The 16,592-nt window shown below is 42.7% G+C and overlaps 1 protein-coding gene across 1 annotated transcript in view; it reads left to right on the forward strand.

Moving 5' to 3' along the window:
* pdzrn4 (PDZ domain containing ring finger 4) overlaps positions 1–16,076 on the forward strand; it is a 35,242-nt gene extending 19,166 nt beyond the window's left edge. The window contains exons 2-9 of the mRNA XM_041964118.1: positions 2,844–3,115; positions 3,963–4,065; positions 9,296–9,394; positions 11,092–11,154; positions 13,457–13,558; positions 13,754–13,870; positions 14,353–15,420; positions 15,504–16,076. Coding sequence (XP_041820052.1) covers positions 2,844–3,115; positions 3,963–4,065; positions 9,296–9,394; positions 11,092–11,154; positions 13,457–13,558; positions 13,754–13,870; positions 14,353–15,420; positions 15,504–16,076 — 2,397 coding nt within the window. The remainder of the gene's footprint in view (positions 1–2,843; positions 3,116–3,962; positions 4,066–9,295; positions 9,395–11,091; positions 11,155–13,456; positions 13,559–13,753; positions 13,871–14,352; positions 15,421–15,503) is intronic.
* Positions 16,077–16,592: the final 516 nt, after the last annotated feature.

The following is a 16,592-nucleotide window of genomic DNA, read 5'->3' on the forward strand; positions in this document are numbered from 1 at the left end:
ACTTTACGTTAGCCAAATATTATCCATCCATCCATCCATTATCTTCCGCTTATCCGAAGCCAAATATTAGCGGTAACGAAGTCTAGAGGAATTGTTAAGCTACATTAATCCAGCATTTCTTTGTTGGCCTACACCCTAATTAATGTCCACTTATCAAGTATTAAGATCTGTGACTTTTTTCAATCTAAAATATTTCTTTCATAGTCATAAATTTAAGGTATTTAGCTAACTAGCCAGGCTCTTAGCTTCACTGTTTCTGTAGTCACTGCTCTCAGTCAAACAAGGTTAGTAGATAGGATAAGAGATAAAAACATACAGGTATCTCAAAGAGTAATAGCAAGCATACAAAATAGCCTGATAACAAGCAAATGACATTTTCAGTAAAAGCTGGATCGATGACGGCATGCTGTGCTCACTGAACACACAGCAGAAACACACATGGTACAGTTTATTCTGTCCTCCCAAACTGTAACACACCACTTTGAACCTTGACCTTTAGGAAGAGTGGTTGGACAGATGAGAAGCTTTGGTTTAGGACTACTGGGAACCATTTTTTATTGGCAACGGTAACCTTTAGCTTGAGAGGTATATGAAGGCTGCGCTAGATTGTTGGTTCATTACAGCCGTCCCTATGGACTGCTGTGAACTCAGACTATTCTTAGAGTTCTCGTGGTGCGTTCATGGGTAATGTCAGATGATGTCATGAGTTGATATTGTCTCTCCGTCAGCTTGGTCACAGGAGCGCAGTGGAGTAATGAGAAAGGCAACCTGTAATCAAAATGGAATTACCGTTTGATATTGATGGGATCCGCACACCTACACGTCTCAGTACAGATAACACACCCACATGTATACGTTGCCATGTTTGTCCACTCACACACACATACAGACAGAAATGATGATCCCATGCTATGACTAAATTAAACCACAATCCCTATGGGGAGATTGAGATTGAGAGTCTTTGCGTAAACAATAATATAACAACAATGGGAAACTACAAAAAAAAACCAAACAATTATACACTGAGCAGAAAATGAGGATATTTTCACATCTCAATTGTCACAGTGCTCTAAAAGTCATATCTTACTTGTCTGCTCCTCTTTATCTCCTCATTTGTAGTCTAATTATCCGAATGCTCTGTAAATTCAGTGTATATGCAAAAAAGACGTACACAGACATAAAACCTGCACGTTCTGAGCCATTATCCCCGGTCTTTGTCACATCTGCTGGCTATTAATCAGCCCCCAGTTAGCTCATCAACAGGCAGATTGAATAGGGGAACAACAGCAGGTAAACACACTGGCAGGTGTACCCGTACAATCGCTTCCTGCCTTCCAGAGCATTCCCTTTGACTGGAGATTAATGTGTCCATCTGGACCTCATTACAACTTTAAAATGTTGCAGGAACTTTCTCCATACTTTGCTGAGATGCACATAGGTCCAAACAGGACGATAAAATGAAGATAATGTGTTTGGAGGAGAACTTTTATGTCGCAAACACATTAAAAGGTCACAGGTTTGATTCTGTCATAAGCTAACTGGCATCATAGCTGCAGATGGCAGTAGAAAGGAGAGTGATGGGTACCTAAAGCTGCAACACTGTCTAACTCATTGCACCCATAAAAATGTCAAGAAATCTGTCATGTGTGAGTCCAACATAATGGTATATTTGCGTCACAAAAAAACACTGGCATCAACATGATGTCCAATTTGCTGCTACGAAGCCCCTCCAACAGGCTAACACGTAGGAGAGATATTTCAGAATATCGCAATAATGATGCTGATATCGTGTTTTAAGCCAATCCAACACCCTCAGACATCCGAAATCAATGCAAGCAATCAATATCAAGAGGTGACAGGCTGAAAATGAACTTGAAACACTGCAGTTAATCTAATTGGGCTAAAGCTAAAGTAAATGCATGCTGTAGGTGTGTGTATTCTTGCAGCTGTCAGTCTGACGTCTCTTCTCCACTGATTCCCATGTGGCACAACCTTTTCTGATCTCGCAAATTAAGTAGGTGCTGCCCTCTAAAACTGATACTCCCAATGGACCCAGGTATACCCGCACTGCTCTTCCCCGCTTTGCTGCTCATCTGCTAAAATCATCATCATTATTATTGTCATAATAGTAGGAGTAGTAGTAGTAGTATACATCTAATTGGCTTAATGGTAGGAGTGCAATGTAAATAATGCATTTGAGTTTGATTGATTTGAAGAAGCATATTGGTGCAAAACAGAAAGAAATTAAATGAGCTCATTAAAGAGATTTTCTCTTTCGGCAGATGCTGCAATCTAGTACATTATACAGTCTCGGTAAATTTGGCAGTAGCCTAAAGGTTAGAGAAGCGCATCTGTGAATAGCTGGTCAGCAGTTAAAATGTCTGAACCTGCTGGGAAAGCATACTGCGTAGGTATAAAAAAAGAGGGAGAATATGTAATGTGCTCCCTCCATCAAGAATTACAGCCAAAGTGCCCTTTAGAAAAGCACTTAACTTGTAGTTGCTTTACTGGAAGCTATTCGGCGCCGAACTGTGGAGATGTGTAAAGGTACTGTGAGGCTCCCAGGTGTGAATGTGAAACAGCTTGTTGCTGAAAAGTGCATGCATGTCTGCCAGATCGTCCTTGGGTAAATGAGGGTTAAAAAGAAGCACTGTGGTCTTTAATAAGCGTTCAAGGTCTCCTCATTTTCTACTGACTCCTCTCCTCTTTTCAGAGACAGTATATATATATATATATATATATATATATATATATATATATATATATATATATATATATATATATATATATATATATGGTTTTCATCCTTTCACCACAACATGCAACATCTCCTCTTCCTCCAGGTGAATGCGCGCGACTTCTCCAAGGTCGACCATGAGGAAGCAGTGGTGGAGGCCATCAGACGAGACCCCATCGTCGTCCAGGTTCTCCGGCGAACCCCCACCAGATCCACGGCTGCTGTTGCACATAATCACAGCGGCACGCCGCAGGACGTGTGCGTAGTGGACGTTTGCACACAAACGGACATCACCTTCGAGCACATCATGGCGCTGGCGAAGCTTCGGCCTGCTACTCCACCCGTCCCGGACATCTGTCCCTTCCTTTTGTCTGACAGGTGAGGGCGAATACTTAGATAAAATACATTTTAGCCTTCCATCTACTGAAAGGTGGCAGAACATTAATGGGTTTTTTACAAAATGATTTTCCATTTTTTCCATCCTAAATTAACATGAAGCTTCCTCGAGGCTTCTCTGTTGTTCTCTTTGACTTCATGGTAGTTATTAAGCAGTTGTATCACAGTGTGGAAACCCCCAGCACAGCTAAGTACTTCGTCCCTGTGATATCATTATGCAGAGCCAAACCTGCGTGCAATAATTGCTTCTGTGTGCTACATCCATTTTCTTTAATGGGAGCTTTTGCGTGGCGATTAAAAGCCAATGGGCTGATATAGCAGGCATTCTGGCGCTATGTCCATTCTGTGGCTATTTATAGGGCCGTGCTGGGCACCAGATGAAATCAATTTGTACCATGAAGTTACAAATCTGCCAGTCTTGGTCAGTGATTGTGGAGAGGCAGTTATCATGGTGACAATTTACTGAGGTCATGGCTTTTATGGGGCAAATGGTTGATGTCTACATTGCTTGTTCAGCACTTCGTTGCAAAACGAGACACACAAAGAATAACATAACTTTGAAATAAAAGGTCTGCTATGTTGCATGATAAATACTAGTGTATTTTACTTTTTTGGCCTTATTTTCCCAACGAAGCCATTTAACGTGACGCAGACCGCTTCCCTTATTATTAGACCTCATTTAACTGATGTCATACTTTACTTGCCAAAGCCGTTTAATACATGATTGGCTTATTTCAAACTAGGGACAACAAACATGAAGATGCAGGCATATGGGAACATACATGAATGATCTCCAACGCGACTGTCTCTTTTTCTTTTTCCTCCTTAGTTGTCATTCCATCCACACCATGGAACATGAGTTTTATGAATGTCCAGAGTACCTGTCCAATACCCCAGCAGAGGTGGAGAGGACTGAAGAGTACGAGTATGAGGTACAGCTTTGCATCTTTCTGCTGTTTGAGTGAACTCACGCTGTACAGTACATGTTTTTGCCCCTTCCATCGGCCAGTCAATCCAGAGCACATATATGTGGTGACTCCCTAAACTCTGCTCTTACAGTGATAAGCGTCAAAAGGTTTGGACGATCTCTCAATCGTTGAATGGGTACTGAAAAGGATGGCGTCAACAGACTTATCACTTGATTCAGAGCATTCAGTTTTCCAAAGAAGAATCAAATGGTCATAATGCTGTATCAAATTCATGAAGCCCCAGGATGTGCGCAGCACAATACTTGTATGAAAATGATCATTTCTGAAGCTATTTGTGGCTTCAGATTTCCAAGCTATTGCAACTAGATTGAATAGGCGTCATTATTTCTACTGATGCAGTTGGACATGAGGCCACTGTTTTGTCAGTGATACACAACTGCCGGAAATAATCCAAGGCTAGTCCTGACCTATGATGCTTGTCCTATAGCAATACAAGAAAAATTGTCTGCTACAACAATGCGAGAAAATTGTCTGCCTCTTATGAAAACTGCACCTCGTCTTCAGATTGTTTTGTGTTGCATAGCGAAGACCCTCAGTTGAAGACGGAAGGCCACTCTTCATACAGTCGTGCTAAAATAAACCCCTCTCTAAGAGGCCTGCCTGGTGAATTTCCACTGTGTTTGGTTCACAGGCTGTTAGCTTCTCTTTCTTCATGTGCTGTCCTTCAGAATTGTTTGTGCCCCCTTTTCAGACAACCACTTCAAGCTGAACAGAAACTGTGAGTGTGTCGTGTGGTAAAAGGCGAGCACTCACTGGTATCAGAATAGATTCGGTGGGATTTCAAGAACATATTTGATAAAAAGTAGTTTCCAGGTTTGGGTGAGCGATGTCACAGAATGATATGACCTTCCACTGATTACTCAATTAGCTGTCTGTGTTGCATATTTAATCATACTGCACTTCTAGACTTAAGTTAGCAGAACTTGAAATAAGACTGCACAATACAACTAAACCTTAGTTCTAAATAAGAGGCTTTTGCAGGAGATTGTGAACATAATTCAGTCACACATTGCTAGATAGGAAAGGCACAGTTGGTGCTTCTTTACAATACAATATGCATTAAAGCTACACTTCATTTATTAGTATACGTAACTCCAATGCTTTAAAAAACATTCACTTCCATATTGCCCCTAAGATGAAGACATTTTTTCAGGATTAATAATTAACATGACCTTATGTCTACAGCCATGCTAGCATTTTTTGAGGCTGTCCATAGGCTCCTTGAGGTAAGTGCTAATGTTGGCATGCTAATAATTACAATGCTAACATATTGATGTCTCGCAGGCAACGTTAAGCCTGTTCACCATATTAATTTAGCATGTAAACACTGACATGACAACTCAAAATAAGAGTTAAATCCACCTGCTATTTTATTTAGATATATATATTTGTCTTCAGTGAGCAGCACCAGTCATGTTTGCTCAAGATGTGCTTTGAAAATCTTGTGATCAGAGGTTGTTCTGTGCTGCATTTGTGCCATACAGTCAATCCATTGCAACAGATGCATCATGGCACTCAGACAGTGGACCTCAGGGTCCTGCCAGGTGACAGTGATGGGTGATGTTTGCAACTGTCAGTCCCCCCCCCCCCCCAAAACCCCCCCTGGTTTAATAGGCACTTCCTGGTTCAGTGAACTGCATTGTGGGTCATTAGGATTCCTCTGCTGCCAGCTGTGGCCTTACCTTACAGCGTCATCTGGATGAAAGAGTCTCCTGTGTGTGTCAGGGGTGGGAGCAGGGGTGCAGGTCTGTGCGGTAATAGCAGTAGTATCAGAACAAGGTCAGCTTTACACACACACACACACACACACACACACATACAGTCAAACTCCCACCCCCACCTGCCAGACATAGACACACCAAATCAGGCATCCTCACTTACCTCTGTCCATCCGTGTGTATCTAACTGAAACATGAATGGCTTTTCTCTCGGATGAAACAGAATAGGGCTGCAGTTCCCAGGAACATTACTTCTGACAGGTTTAGCTTCACCTCCAACTGCTCGTGCACATGGGTACTCCTGCTGTCATAATACTCCTGCTACTTCTGCCAAACCCACCAAACTATAATAACGCCAAGCAGTCAGGAGATGCAGAAAATGAGTTTCAGATCTCACAGTGTTATTAGATGCTTTGATTGTTAAGATAAAAAGTAAAGTTCACAGTAGAATAGCAAGCCATTCCAATTCAAATTCCCAGAGTGACTAAAAATACTGCGAATATCTGAGTTAATCGTGTTCTCACAGTTGCAACCCCTTTTGGATATTAATATCTAATTCCCAAGCAAAGAATTGTTGAATCATGGCAGATTTTAATGAACGCTCTGTTTGGTCACCAGGTTACACAGTGCTGTTAATGAAGTGGCAGCAGTCTGCCAGAAAGCAGCCAGTTAGCTGCCTGCCAGATTAATCAAAATAAACATGTCTTAATTATGCGTCGTCAACGGGTGGCAAGCATCAAAGGCTGGATTTTTTTTTAATCCTCAAAAACAAAAAAATATTGGTATGTAACGGGTGGTACAAGAAAAAAAAAAAGAGTCCTACTGAGTGCAAGTATGAAAAAATAAGATCAAAGCAGCAGAAAGACCTTTTATCAAGCAGTGACAAACACAAAAGTAAGAGAGGGGGACTCCTGCGATTTAGTATTGTTCTCTGTAATGTTGTTCGACTTGAGAGACACGGATTAAATGAAGAATGGTCAAAATCAATGCAGCGTAGACCAAAGGCTTTTACTCTCTGGTGTCAGGCAAGCGCTAAAATCGCTGGATCCTATAATTACCATGACGCAACTGGATACCATCTTTTCTTAAACACTCCCTGCCTGGTAAATACCTATATCTTTCAAATTCCAGTTCGCAAAACAGGTTTTCTGTTAAAAATCAATAGTCTTTAACCCAATCCAGGATAACTGATGGCATCATCACGGTTATTTTGTCACACTTTAAAAAGGTACCACCCTCCCCGACATCAATGGTGGGGCTGTTGGGGACCATGCTCCTGTAATGTACCACTAAATTGGTTTGCACAGACTAAGTAGCACAAAAGCAGATGAAATGTACAAACATCTAACAAACAAGAGAAGCTAAAAGAAAAGCACAGTATCAGTGGGAAACCTGTCATTAGAAATAAGCTTTTCCTGCCTGGATCATCATCACTACCCTTTAAAGACTGCTGTAAAATACTGACAGCTGAGACGATGCCATCATCTGCAAAGTGGAAACAATGAGCCAATGAACATTAAGCATGGCAGTGATTTCTTTTCAATGAAACATGAAGCAACTGTTCAGTGCATACTAAACTGAAATGTTACTAACAGATGTTTAATGCGGCTTTAACAGACAGGGCTCAACCTATTGTCATATGCCTATGCCTCTGTAGCATGTGGTAAATGTCAGCTCTCCCAGTGAGAATTGGCAAAACACATATTGTAAATTAAGTAGCTAAATTCTATCAATTGTCGCAATAAGCCACATGACATTAGTTAGATATCACCGCTGTGCCATAATTTAAACTCAGCGTCGCATATATTTGGATCCAATCATCACTAATCGAGCCTCTCTACAGTTTCAGCACCCACTGCTCTGCGCATCTGGAGATCACTCGTGGGCTTCACACCACGATAACTGACACTAGTAATCCAGTAAAATCCAGCAGACCACCTAATGTGCACTGACATGAAGGCGTTAGCGCTATCTGATCCCACTTCATGCAGCTGTTTCTCCACTGTCAGGGTTTGTACAAATCAGCCAGTGAACTAAACTGGTGGGTTGTCAAGACCAGCGCCTCGTGTTTTCATATTACAAACTCCTAACACAGCCCAACCTTTGAAGGTCAGGGCTGTCTGCACAGGGGGTTAAATGCCACAGAAATTAATTACTTCCCCTGTCAATCTCTGCTATCGAGGTTTCCCATGACGGAAAAAAAAGGGGGCTGGGGCCCTCATCCCCTTTTTACCCCACTCCCCTCCTTTCACAACTTCACCGTGCTGAAATGAATTTGGCAGCGTGGGGTTAATAAAGATTACCCCCCAGAGTTATCTTTACATGATTACCTTTATACACAGCGGGGATCAAAAGGAGCCGGTAGCTCGTCGGGCTAAATTTAGAGAATTTTCCTGCGGGAGGGGGGCCTGCCGGTGAAATACCACCACTATAGCCATCAAAGACCTGCCCTGTATGTTGCCACATGCTGGATTCAGTTTGATACTAACAGGCTTTTATTCCATTGATGTACAGAAGGCGTTCTGGGGCTCTGTTTGTGGGTCTACATGCTCATTTATTTGTGCTGGGTTGAGTTCTAGTGTGGTGACGTCTGCAAGTTTAGGTCTTAATGTGGGTGAAGGTGGAGCAGCCTGTGAGTGTTGGTGGAGAACAAAAAAGAGCTGAAAGGAGAGTCTAGTACTGGAGAACAAATGAATGCTAAATTTACTACCGGTCTGCTGGATGTGTGAACAGGCAACTGTTTTCTAACATGTTAGCCATATCACCATATAAGATGCTAATATATCAAGTTACAGCTTGTTGCACTGCCCCAAAGAGGATAAAAAAGAAGAAGAAAAAAAGATGTGAAGCAAAGAGAAATTTCAACAATCTGGAAGACTGCAATCAAATCACGTCCATATTCATACTAATTTGCAAGAGCAAATATATTTGCCAGAAACATCATGTTTTTTTTTTTTTTATCAAAATAAAGAATAAATGTTTATTGTGATGTTTACTGTGTAGGTATCTGCTGCACATCAATGTAAATATTTGTTTTGTTTATCCAGCTATCTTGATGAACGCTTTTACTAGTTATGTGTGTATGTATGTATGTATGTATATGTGTGTGTGTGTGTGTGTGTGTGTGCGTGTGTGTGTAAATATTGCACAACAGTTGAAAGTTAACATAGATTCTCTTTGCCTGAAGCAAAATTCACCACCACGGAACAACAAAACACTCCCAAAGTGATTAGTAACGGTAATGTAGAGCACAACAATCAAGTTGGACCTCATCTCCCACGGGTGGTGTCATTTCAGCTGTTCTGTAAAACAGATGAATAAACTCAGTGTTTGAATTGATATGGTTTTGGAATCCATCAAATCCACTGGGGAAAACATAGGCTCCTAACAGGTGCACCGTGGGAAAACATGTTTGGTTTAAACCATTGTTGGTTTATTGGTGTGTGTTGTGACAGGAGGTGGAGCTGTGCAGGCAGAACAGCCAGGAGAAGCTTGGCTTGACACTGTGCTACAGGACTGACGACGAGGAGGACACCGGCATCTATGTCAGCCAGGTAGGGACGGATGTGATTTAGTTCCTTACACTGACAGCTGTACTTGAAAAATAATGTTAGACCCTGGCACCACATTTAAGTGTTTTCTTTGTAGGGTTTGATGGTAATTGCTTCCCCCTGTCACACAATTAGCTACTACAAAACAGATATTTACTGCAGTGTCCAGAGAGGCACTGGAGTATAAAAAAGCACTCCCTGATGAAGTCTGATCAAGACAAGCCTGCATGTTTGTTCAATGAAACTTAGGGCGCCATGATCAGTCTCCTTTGGAGCAGGAAGTTAGAAAAAAATGGCATGAAATCCCATTTGATTTCCCATCTTTACATCCTGAAGCAGGGAGCAAGTCGAACCGAATTAGGGAGGAAGGGGAGAAAAATGTTTGCCAGTCAAATAGCAACTCTGAATGGGCCACGCATGGCCAAAGAGGAAGTCAGGTTTGAAATGTGATTCCTCCTCCTTTAACATGTTCTAATTGAAGGTTTTAATTAGCTCTGAGCGACGACCTTCTCCTCCTCAACACCCCCAATTTCCCAAAAACTGTACCCCCTCTGAATACCAAACACACAACACAAAGAGGCAACACATTAGAGTTTCTTTTGAAAATTTAAAAAGATTTGCAGCTCAGAAAAAATACTTCCTCTTACAAAACCTGATAGGACAAAAAGGAGAAAAATTATTGCGTTACGTTGAATTATCGGGGCTTTAAGCACTACAAACTGAATTATAAAGATGTTTAGTCTGACTGCAGGTGCAATTTCAATCCCATAATGAAAAAAAAAAGGCGACCGTGTGAAAAGTAAGAGCTGTTATGAGGATCAGAACGTTACCATAAGGATATAAATGGCAAAGTACAAAAGACCTGCAATATATTAAGCTCCTTTCAGTCTTTATGCAGTTAATCGTGTGTAAAAACTGTAACTCTACCAGCTATTTCTCTGTTTTTAACCTGTTCCTCTTAAACCAGACGAAGAATCTGAATACAAAAACCGCAGACAACACCAACACCTGCTGAACCTCAACAGATTGTGAAAGCGGTCTCCCACTGACAGATCGCATCTATTTTTGTGTGTTTGATAAAAAGGATAAAAATGCTAATTTCCCTCATTAAGATGCATGGATAGTATTGGTGAGACTTTGAGAAGTGCGTGATTTTTTTTCCCTCCATTTCCACTTTTTTCCCCCCCTGCACGTCGCTATTTCTCTTGATCTTCAATGCAAGAACTACAAAGTTTATGAAATGATTATTTATTATTTTGTTATCGGGGGCTTGTAGTGTTGCTGCGTATCCACTGGGATGCATCTTCAAAAGGTGTCGATCCATTCAACTGAAATAGAATCGTGCCATAAACAATTGGGACTTCTGTTGTCTCCCATGCTCTTTCTCCCATGCTTCATTTACACTCACATGCTCTTTTGTATGATGTCAAGGATTCTCAGACAGCACCACCAGCTACTAAACTCAGCACGGATGAGAAACACTAATACAAGTCAGCACCAACAACCTGTGAAAAGCCACCTGTACGTAAAAATACGAGGCTGCCAGCGAGAAAATAAGCATCCTCTCTTCATGAAAAAACACACTCTTATTCCTGACAGCAGAGATGAGAAAGCAGTGGTGAGAGAGTGGTACATCAGCAGCGTTTCAGAGAAACACAATGACCGGCTGTCAGCATTGATTTTCATCTTCTTTTGTGCAGGTGGAGCCAAACAGTATAGCAGCCAGAGATGGACGCATCAAGGAAGGGGATCGTATCCTACAGGTGCCCATTTTCATCTCACTCACCAACTGCACTCACAGCAGGTTATATTATGAACTCACATGGCTTGTAACATGTCGGGGTTTAAGCAGTAGCATTCTTTACATCGCTGGCAGGATGATATCTTCGATATCACCCGCCCACTTCTTGTTTCTGTTGTCTGTGTTGAACAAACGCGCTCAAGTTTATCCTCCAAGCCACTTGCAAGGCAGCCTTTTGAGAGGAAAGCCAAGCTGCTGGTGTCTCCAGTGTTGGCAAGCATATGTATATTTAATAACCTCGTTTTACAAGGGAAATTAAAGTCCCTAGTCGCCGTTACGCCTGGCACTACATCATCTCCAGCACTCTCTGTCTCATGCCTAGTCCACATGTTGGTGGGCATTTTTTTAAAACCTGGCTTTTTCTTTGAATTTGGGCCTTTTCATCCACACACAAATACAGTTTTTGGTCAGACCTCACTACCAACATCGGCGGTTTTGGAGAGTAGGACCTCTAGTTGCAGGTAGCCTTCCGGTTTTAACTCTTTTTCAGGGTCCTGATTGGCCAACATGGCTTGAGATTTAGGGTTAAATCAACACCTGATGATTTTGCATGCTCTTGACAGAACTTCAATTGTGTTTTTGCGCCAAATGAATGGAGAAAAAGAAATATAGTCTCTCTAAACACATACAGCTGAAATGTTGCCATCTTATGTTTACTCTTTGACCTGTTCACTGTGGATTATATCTGTATCCAGTCTTACTCGTCCCTTAACGAGACAAAGTCTGTTCCTTCTTTACTGTAGCATCTCCTGCACAGGGTCCTATGTGAATGCAACTCCCGACCTTGGGGTCTTTAATATATGATGCTCTCTATGTTATAAAGTATGGATGATAAATACTTATATGTGGGTGCATATGTGTATGTATTGTCTACCTGTATGGATACTCCTGACATCCAGCTAATAGTTGAATTCATTGAAAGCATATTCTGATATGCAGTGGCAAATACATTTTGAAAGTGAGCTTATACATGACAAAAACCAATACGTTGCTTGAAGCTATATACTCAACTTCACTTGTCAGCATGGCATAACATCCTGCTCCATAAAAACAGGGTAAACAACTCAGCATGTCTCTGATTGCAGTGTTCTCAAGGCACTTCACCAAACCTACACACTTCGAACGGATTTCTCATTCTGCCTGTTTGTCAAGTTAGAAAACACACACACAATGTCAGTTTTTAATGCAAAATGTAGATAATGATTGCTTGTTTGTCGCAAAATTATTTCAAACTGTTATGAATGCATCAACATGGTGTGTTGTCTCGAAAAACATGAGTAGGAAATTTTAATCTATTTTAAAATAGGAGGGTTAAAAAGCTAAAACTGGCAATATAAATGCAAAATAAAATGTAAATAGCACAAACATAGACAATGTGAATGAAAGGAAATCATGCAGTACAGCAAAAATTAATCACATTTATACAAACGCCTAATACTTACTGTCCAAAATTACCAATATTCATTGGAGCACCACCAGTGTCTATGAGGCCTTTAGTAGTGTCTTATTTATGCTTATTCATTTATATAAATGAGATATTCTAAGATATTATTATTAAACATGATGATAAAATATAGTTTGGTGTTGACTTCCTATATGTCCTCTCAGTAAGTAATATTTCAAGTTGCTTCCAGTGGGAACAACATTGTACCAACATTACCTCTCCTCCATGTTTATTGCATATAGTGTAACACTCTGAGTACCTCTATTCTCTCACTGTAGTGTTTCTGTGTGTAAATGATTGTGGGGAGCAGGGCCTGCTGTACTCCTGCCCCTATTATCTTGTTCTGACAGCCCCATTACTCTAGTGAGGAAAAGATGAACGCCACCTGTCAAAGAACAGTTAATTGTGTGTCTGGATGTGCAGTGAGAGCAGACTCTCGTGAGGTCGGACTACACACTCACAATTGACTCCCCTTTGCAAGCGTGCAGCCGACCCAGGCCTTTCCTAGGGATTGTGTAGCGCCGGAGGAAGTGATGGGAGAAAGGAGGAAAGACGAGTGTGAAAAAGAGACTAATGGAGGGAGAAAATGGGCAGAAAGAGTGAGAGAGAAAAAAGGTGTCAGCATGTGATTACTCAAGGTGTGTCTTGCAAAAATGGTAACAATGGTTCCCAACGATGGTATTATGCTCAGCTTTTCATGCATGTCAGTTAAATGGATGATGATGAAAGTACAGATTGTCCTGTCTTGCAGTTGTGGTTGGGATTTACTGCATGTTCTTTCTTCTTGACATGACCACCTATATTTGTCTTTGATGTACAGATTAATGGCTGTGAGGTGCAAGACAGAGAGAAAGCTGTTGCCTTGCTGTCAAGTGAAGAAGCAAGGTGCATCATACTACTCGTGACAAGACCAGAAATCCAGGTAAACACACGCACACCTACACAGGCTCCTTGCCCTATGTTGACAACCTATGTCCTGTCAAATAGCAACAGCTGCCCGCTAAGTGCCTTTTCCTTTCCTTCAAACTGTCAGCATGATGGTCTGGAGTTTCTACACGTACACACATAGATACACAGAGAGAGAGACAGAGTTTCTGACAAGATGTTGTGATTTCAGCTGGAGGAGGAAGCGTGGCTTGATGAGGAGCAACAGGAGCTTGTGGAAGAGCTAAAGATGGAGATCCTGGAGGAGAGGAGGAAGCAGAAGGAACACAACTTTGACAGGGGAGTTAAGGTGAGAGCGTAAGCTAAGAGAAATACACCAAAACAAGATACAAATGTCCAATAAGGAGGCAGAAGGGTGTCAGGCAAAGCTGGAGGAAAGGCGGCAGGGTAGGACGCAAGGAGAGACTAAATTAAAGAAGGAGACAGAAGAGGAAGGATAGTAGAGAGCACGGGATTTGATTTGTGTGAACAAGTTGCCAGACAGGAATGTTGATATTGCACGATTCCACAAAACTTTGGGTTACATTCAGTGCAAATGTTTTAATAATTCTTGCTTTCTACAATATCTGTGCATGGCAACTTTTCTTTTCTTGTAAGGCGCAGAATCATCCAATATGGACTTAGTTCCTGGGGATACTTGGTTGATCATTCTCCCACCACAGTGCACTGTGTAATAAAATCATCAACTGCATCAAATGCAAGAAGAAGCTCTTGCAAATGAATAAAATTGCCTTTGAGGAGGACTAACTGTTATCTTCCTTCATACAACAGCATCAAACTGAAGAAGAGATGACAACAGACACTGCAACCTGTTCCTCCAACAATCAAGACAAAGACAGTGGGTTTGGACGCAGTACAGACAGTCCAGAACACCAACCCCTGCTGGCTAGACTCCACAGGAGGACCCCAGCCCACTGCCTGAGGGACCGATGGCGGGCAGATAATCCACACACAAGACGAGGGACTGTAGTGCCACCGGACACCCAGGGTCCGAGGACATTGTCGAAAGGCCAAGGTCATGAAGGGGTGGTCAGTATTCGCAATGGTGGAGGTGGGATCCTGGGTTTAGAGAATCGCTTCCAGCAACTCTTGGAGCTCAAGTGTCAAATCCGGAATGGAGGCGAGTGTGGGGTGTACTCCATTCGACACAGTATAGAGTGTAGTCTCACTGAGCAAGGGGGAGGGGATGGAGATGATGTAGATGATGTTGGAGGAGGAAATGGAGTGGAGCAGGAGTTGAGGATGCTAAATGAGGAGCTGCGCAGCATTGAGCTCGAGTGCCAGAGCATCATGCAGGCGCATCAGCTCCGCCAGACCCACCAGCTGGAGACCTCACAACCCACATCCTCACCAGGACGGAGCCCCAAAGACGGAAACAAGCGACACGGCAGGTTAGCCGACATCCACGAACACCCAGAGAGGTCGGACAGCGATAAGATTCGAGAGAAAGACAGCTCCAGTGCCTACAACACAGCGGAGAGTGCACGGTCGACACCACTCGGTATGGAGAGATCTCCTGATCATTCTCTGCAGAGGCACATCAGCATCACCAACCAGAAAAACCTCAGACTGGCTTCCTCCACGCCCTCCAGCCCCATTCCTATCCCCAAGCCCCAGGGTACACCCAGTCGTAGCAGACCAGCAGACCCAGGCTCTGTTATCTCCAGCAGCCCAGACCAGAGCAACCCTTCCCGGTCTGAGTCAGACCCTGCACTGCCTGCAGACGATGAGAGGTGTGAAAAGAAAGGGAGGACCAGAGATTCCAGGAGAGGGATTCCCTATGGTTCTTCATATCAGACAACCCCCTATCAAGGCCAGGGAGGATCCAGGCAACTTCAGGTAGGTACAATCAAGAACGTGTCAACCTAATGCTGATATGCCTTGAAGACACTTCTGTTCTAACAATGATATCTGTGTTGCAGAGTTACATGCAGCTGCTACAACAGCACTCATCCCTGGAGTATTCCCAGAGCCAGCTGAGTCTGCTCAGCGTCTGCCGAGATCCCGTGCACCGCAGCGGACGCCCTGGGGAACCCCGTTTAGAGTGGAAGGTCAAAGTACGAGCTGATGGCACACGCTATGTGGCCCGGCGGCCCGCTCGAGACCGCATCCTGAGGGAGCGGGCGCTGCGGATCCGAGAGGAGAGGAGCGGAGGCATGACCACAGACGACGATGCTATGAGTGAGATGAAGATGGGTCGCTACTGGAGCAAAGAGGAGAGGAAGCAGCACTTGGCGCGGGCCAGGGAGCAAAGGAAGAGGAGGGAGTTCATGCAAAAGAGCCGCCTCGAGTGTCTGAAGGAGGGGCCAGCCAGTGGAGCTGAGGGCAGGAAGGAGATCAATATCTTGGAGCTCAGTCACAAAAAGATGATGAAGAAACGAAACAAAAAGATCCTGGATAACTGGATGACCATCCAGGAGCTGATGAGCCATGGGGCCAGAGTCCCAGAGGGTTCCAAAGTACATAACGCCTTCCTATCTGTCACAACTGTCTAGCAGACACATACAGTACTGCACATATTGAAGTACCGGACACTTTAATATCAGGTAGCCTGCATTTCAGGAACTTCTGCTTTCTGTAAAAAATGTCAATTAAAATGACACTGCTGAGGATTTCTGTAGCATCCCGAAGGCAACTTTGTAACTATCACTTTAAGAATGTCTGTATACTTTAACTTGAACTCTTTACAAAACCTCAGCCATTGGAAACATGACTTCTCTGCTTTTACACTGGCGTTTTGGTAACACACCGGCTTCTGATAGCAGATCATTTTGGTAGCATACTGGTTCAAACAGGTTCACACAAAAAGAGTGAACAACCAACACATTAAGTTCGTGTATGCCATGAATTGTGTCTTTGCATTCTCCACTCTTCTGTTTCATTGTATATGAAGCGACTTCACTTGCCTCGTTCAAGGTGGCATTTTTTATAAGGGGGAAAATACAATATTTTTCACACTTTGTAAACTCTGTAACTTTTTGTAAGGACTTTTTCTACACTGAATGTCAATG

This window comes from Chelmon rostratus, chromosome 22 (assembly GCF_017976325.1).
Source record: "Chelmon rostratus isolate fCheRos1 chromosome 22, fCheRos1.pri, whole genome shotgun sequence".
Classification (NCBI taxonomy): Eukaryota; Metazoa; Chordata; class Actinopteri; order Chaetodontiformes; family Chaetodontidae; genus Chelmon; species Chelmon rostratus.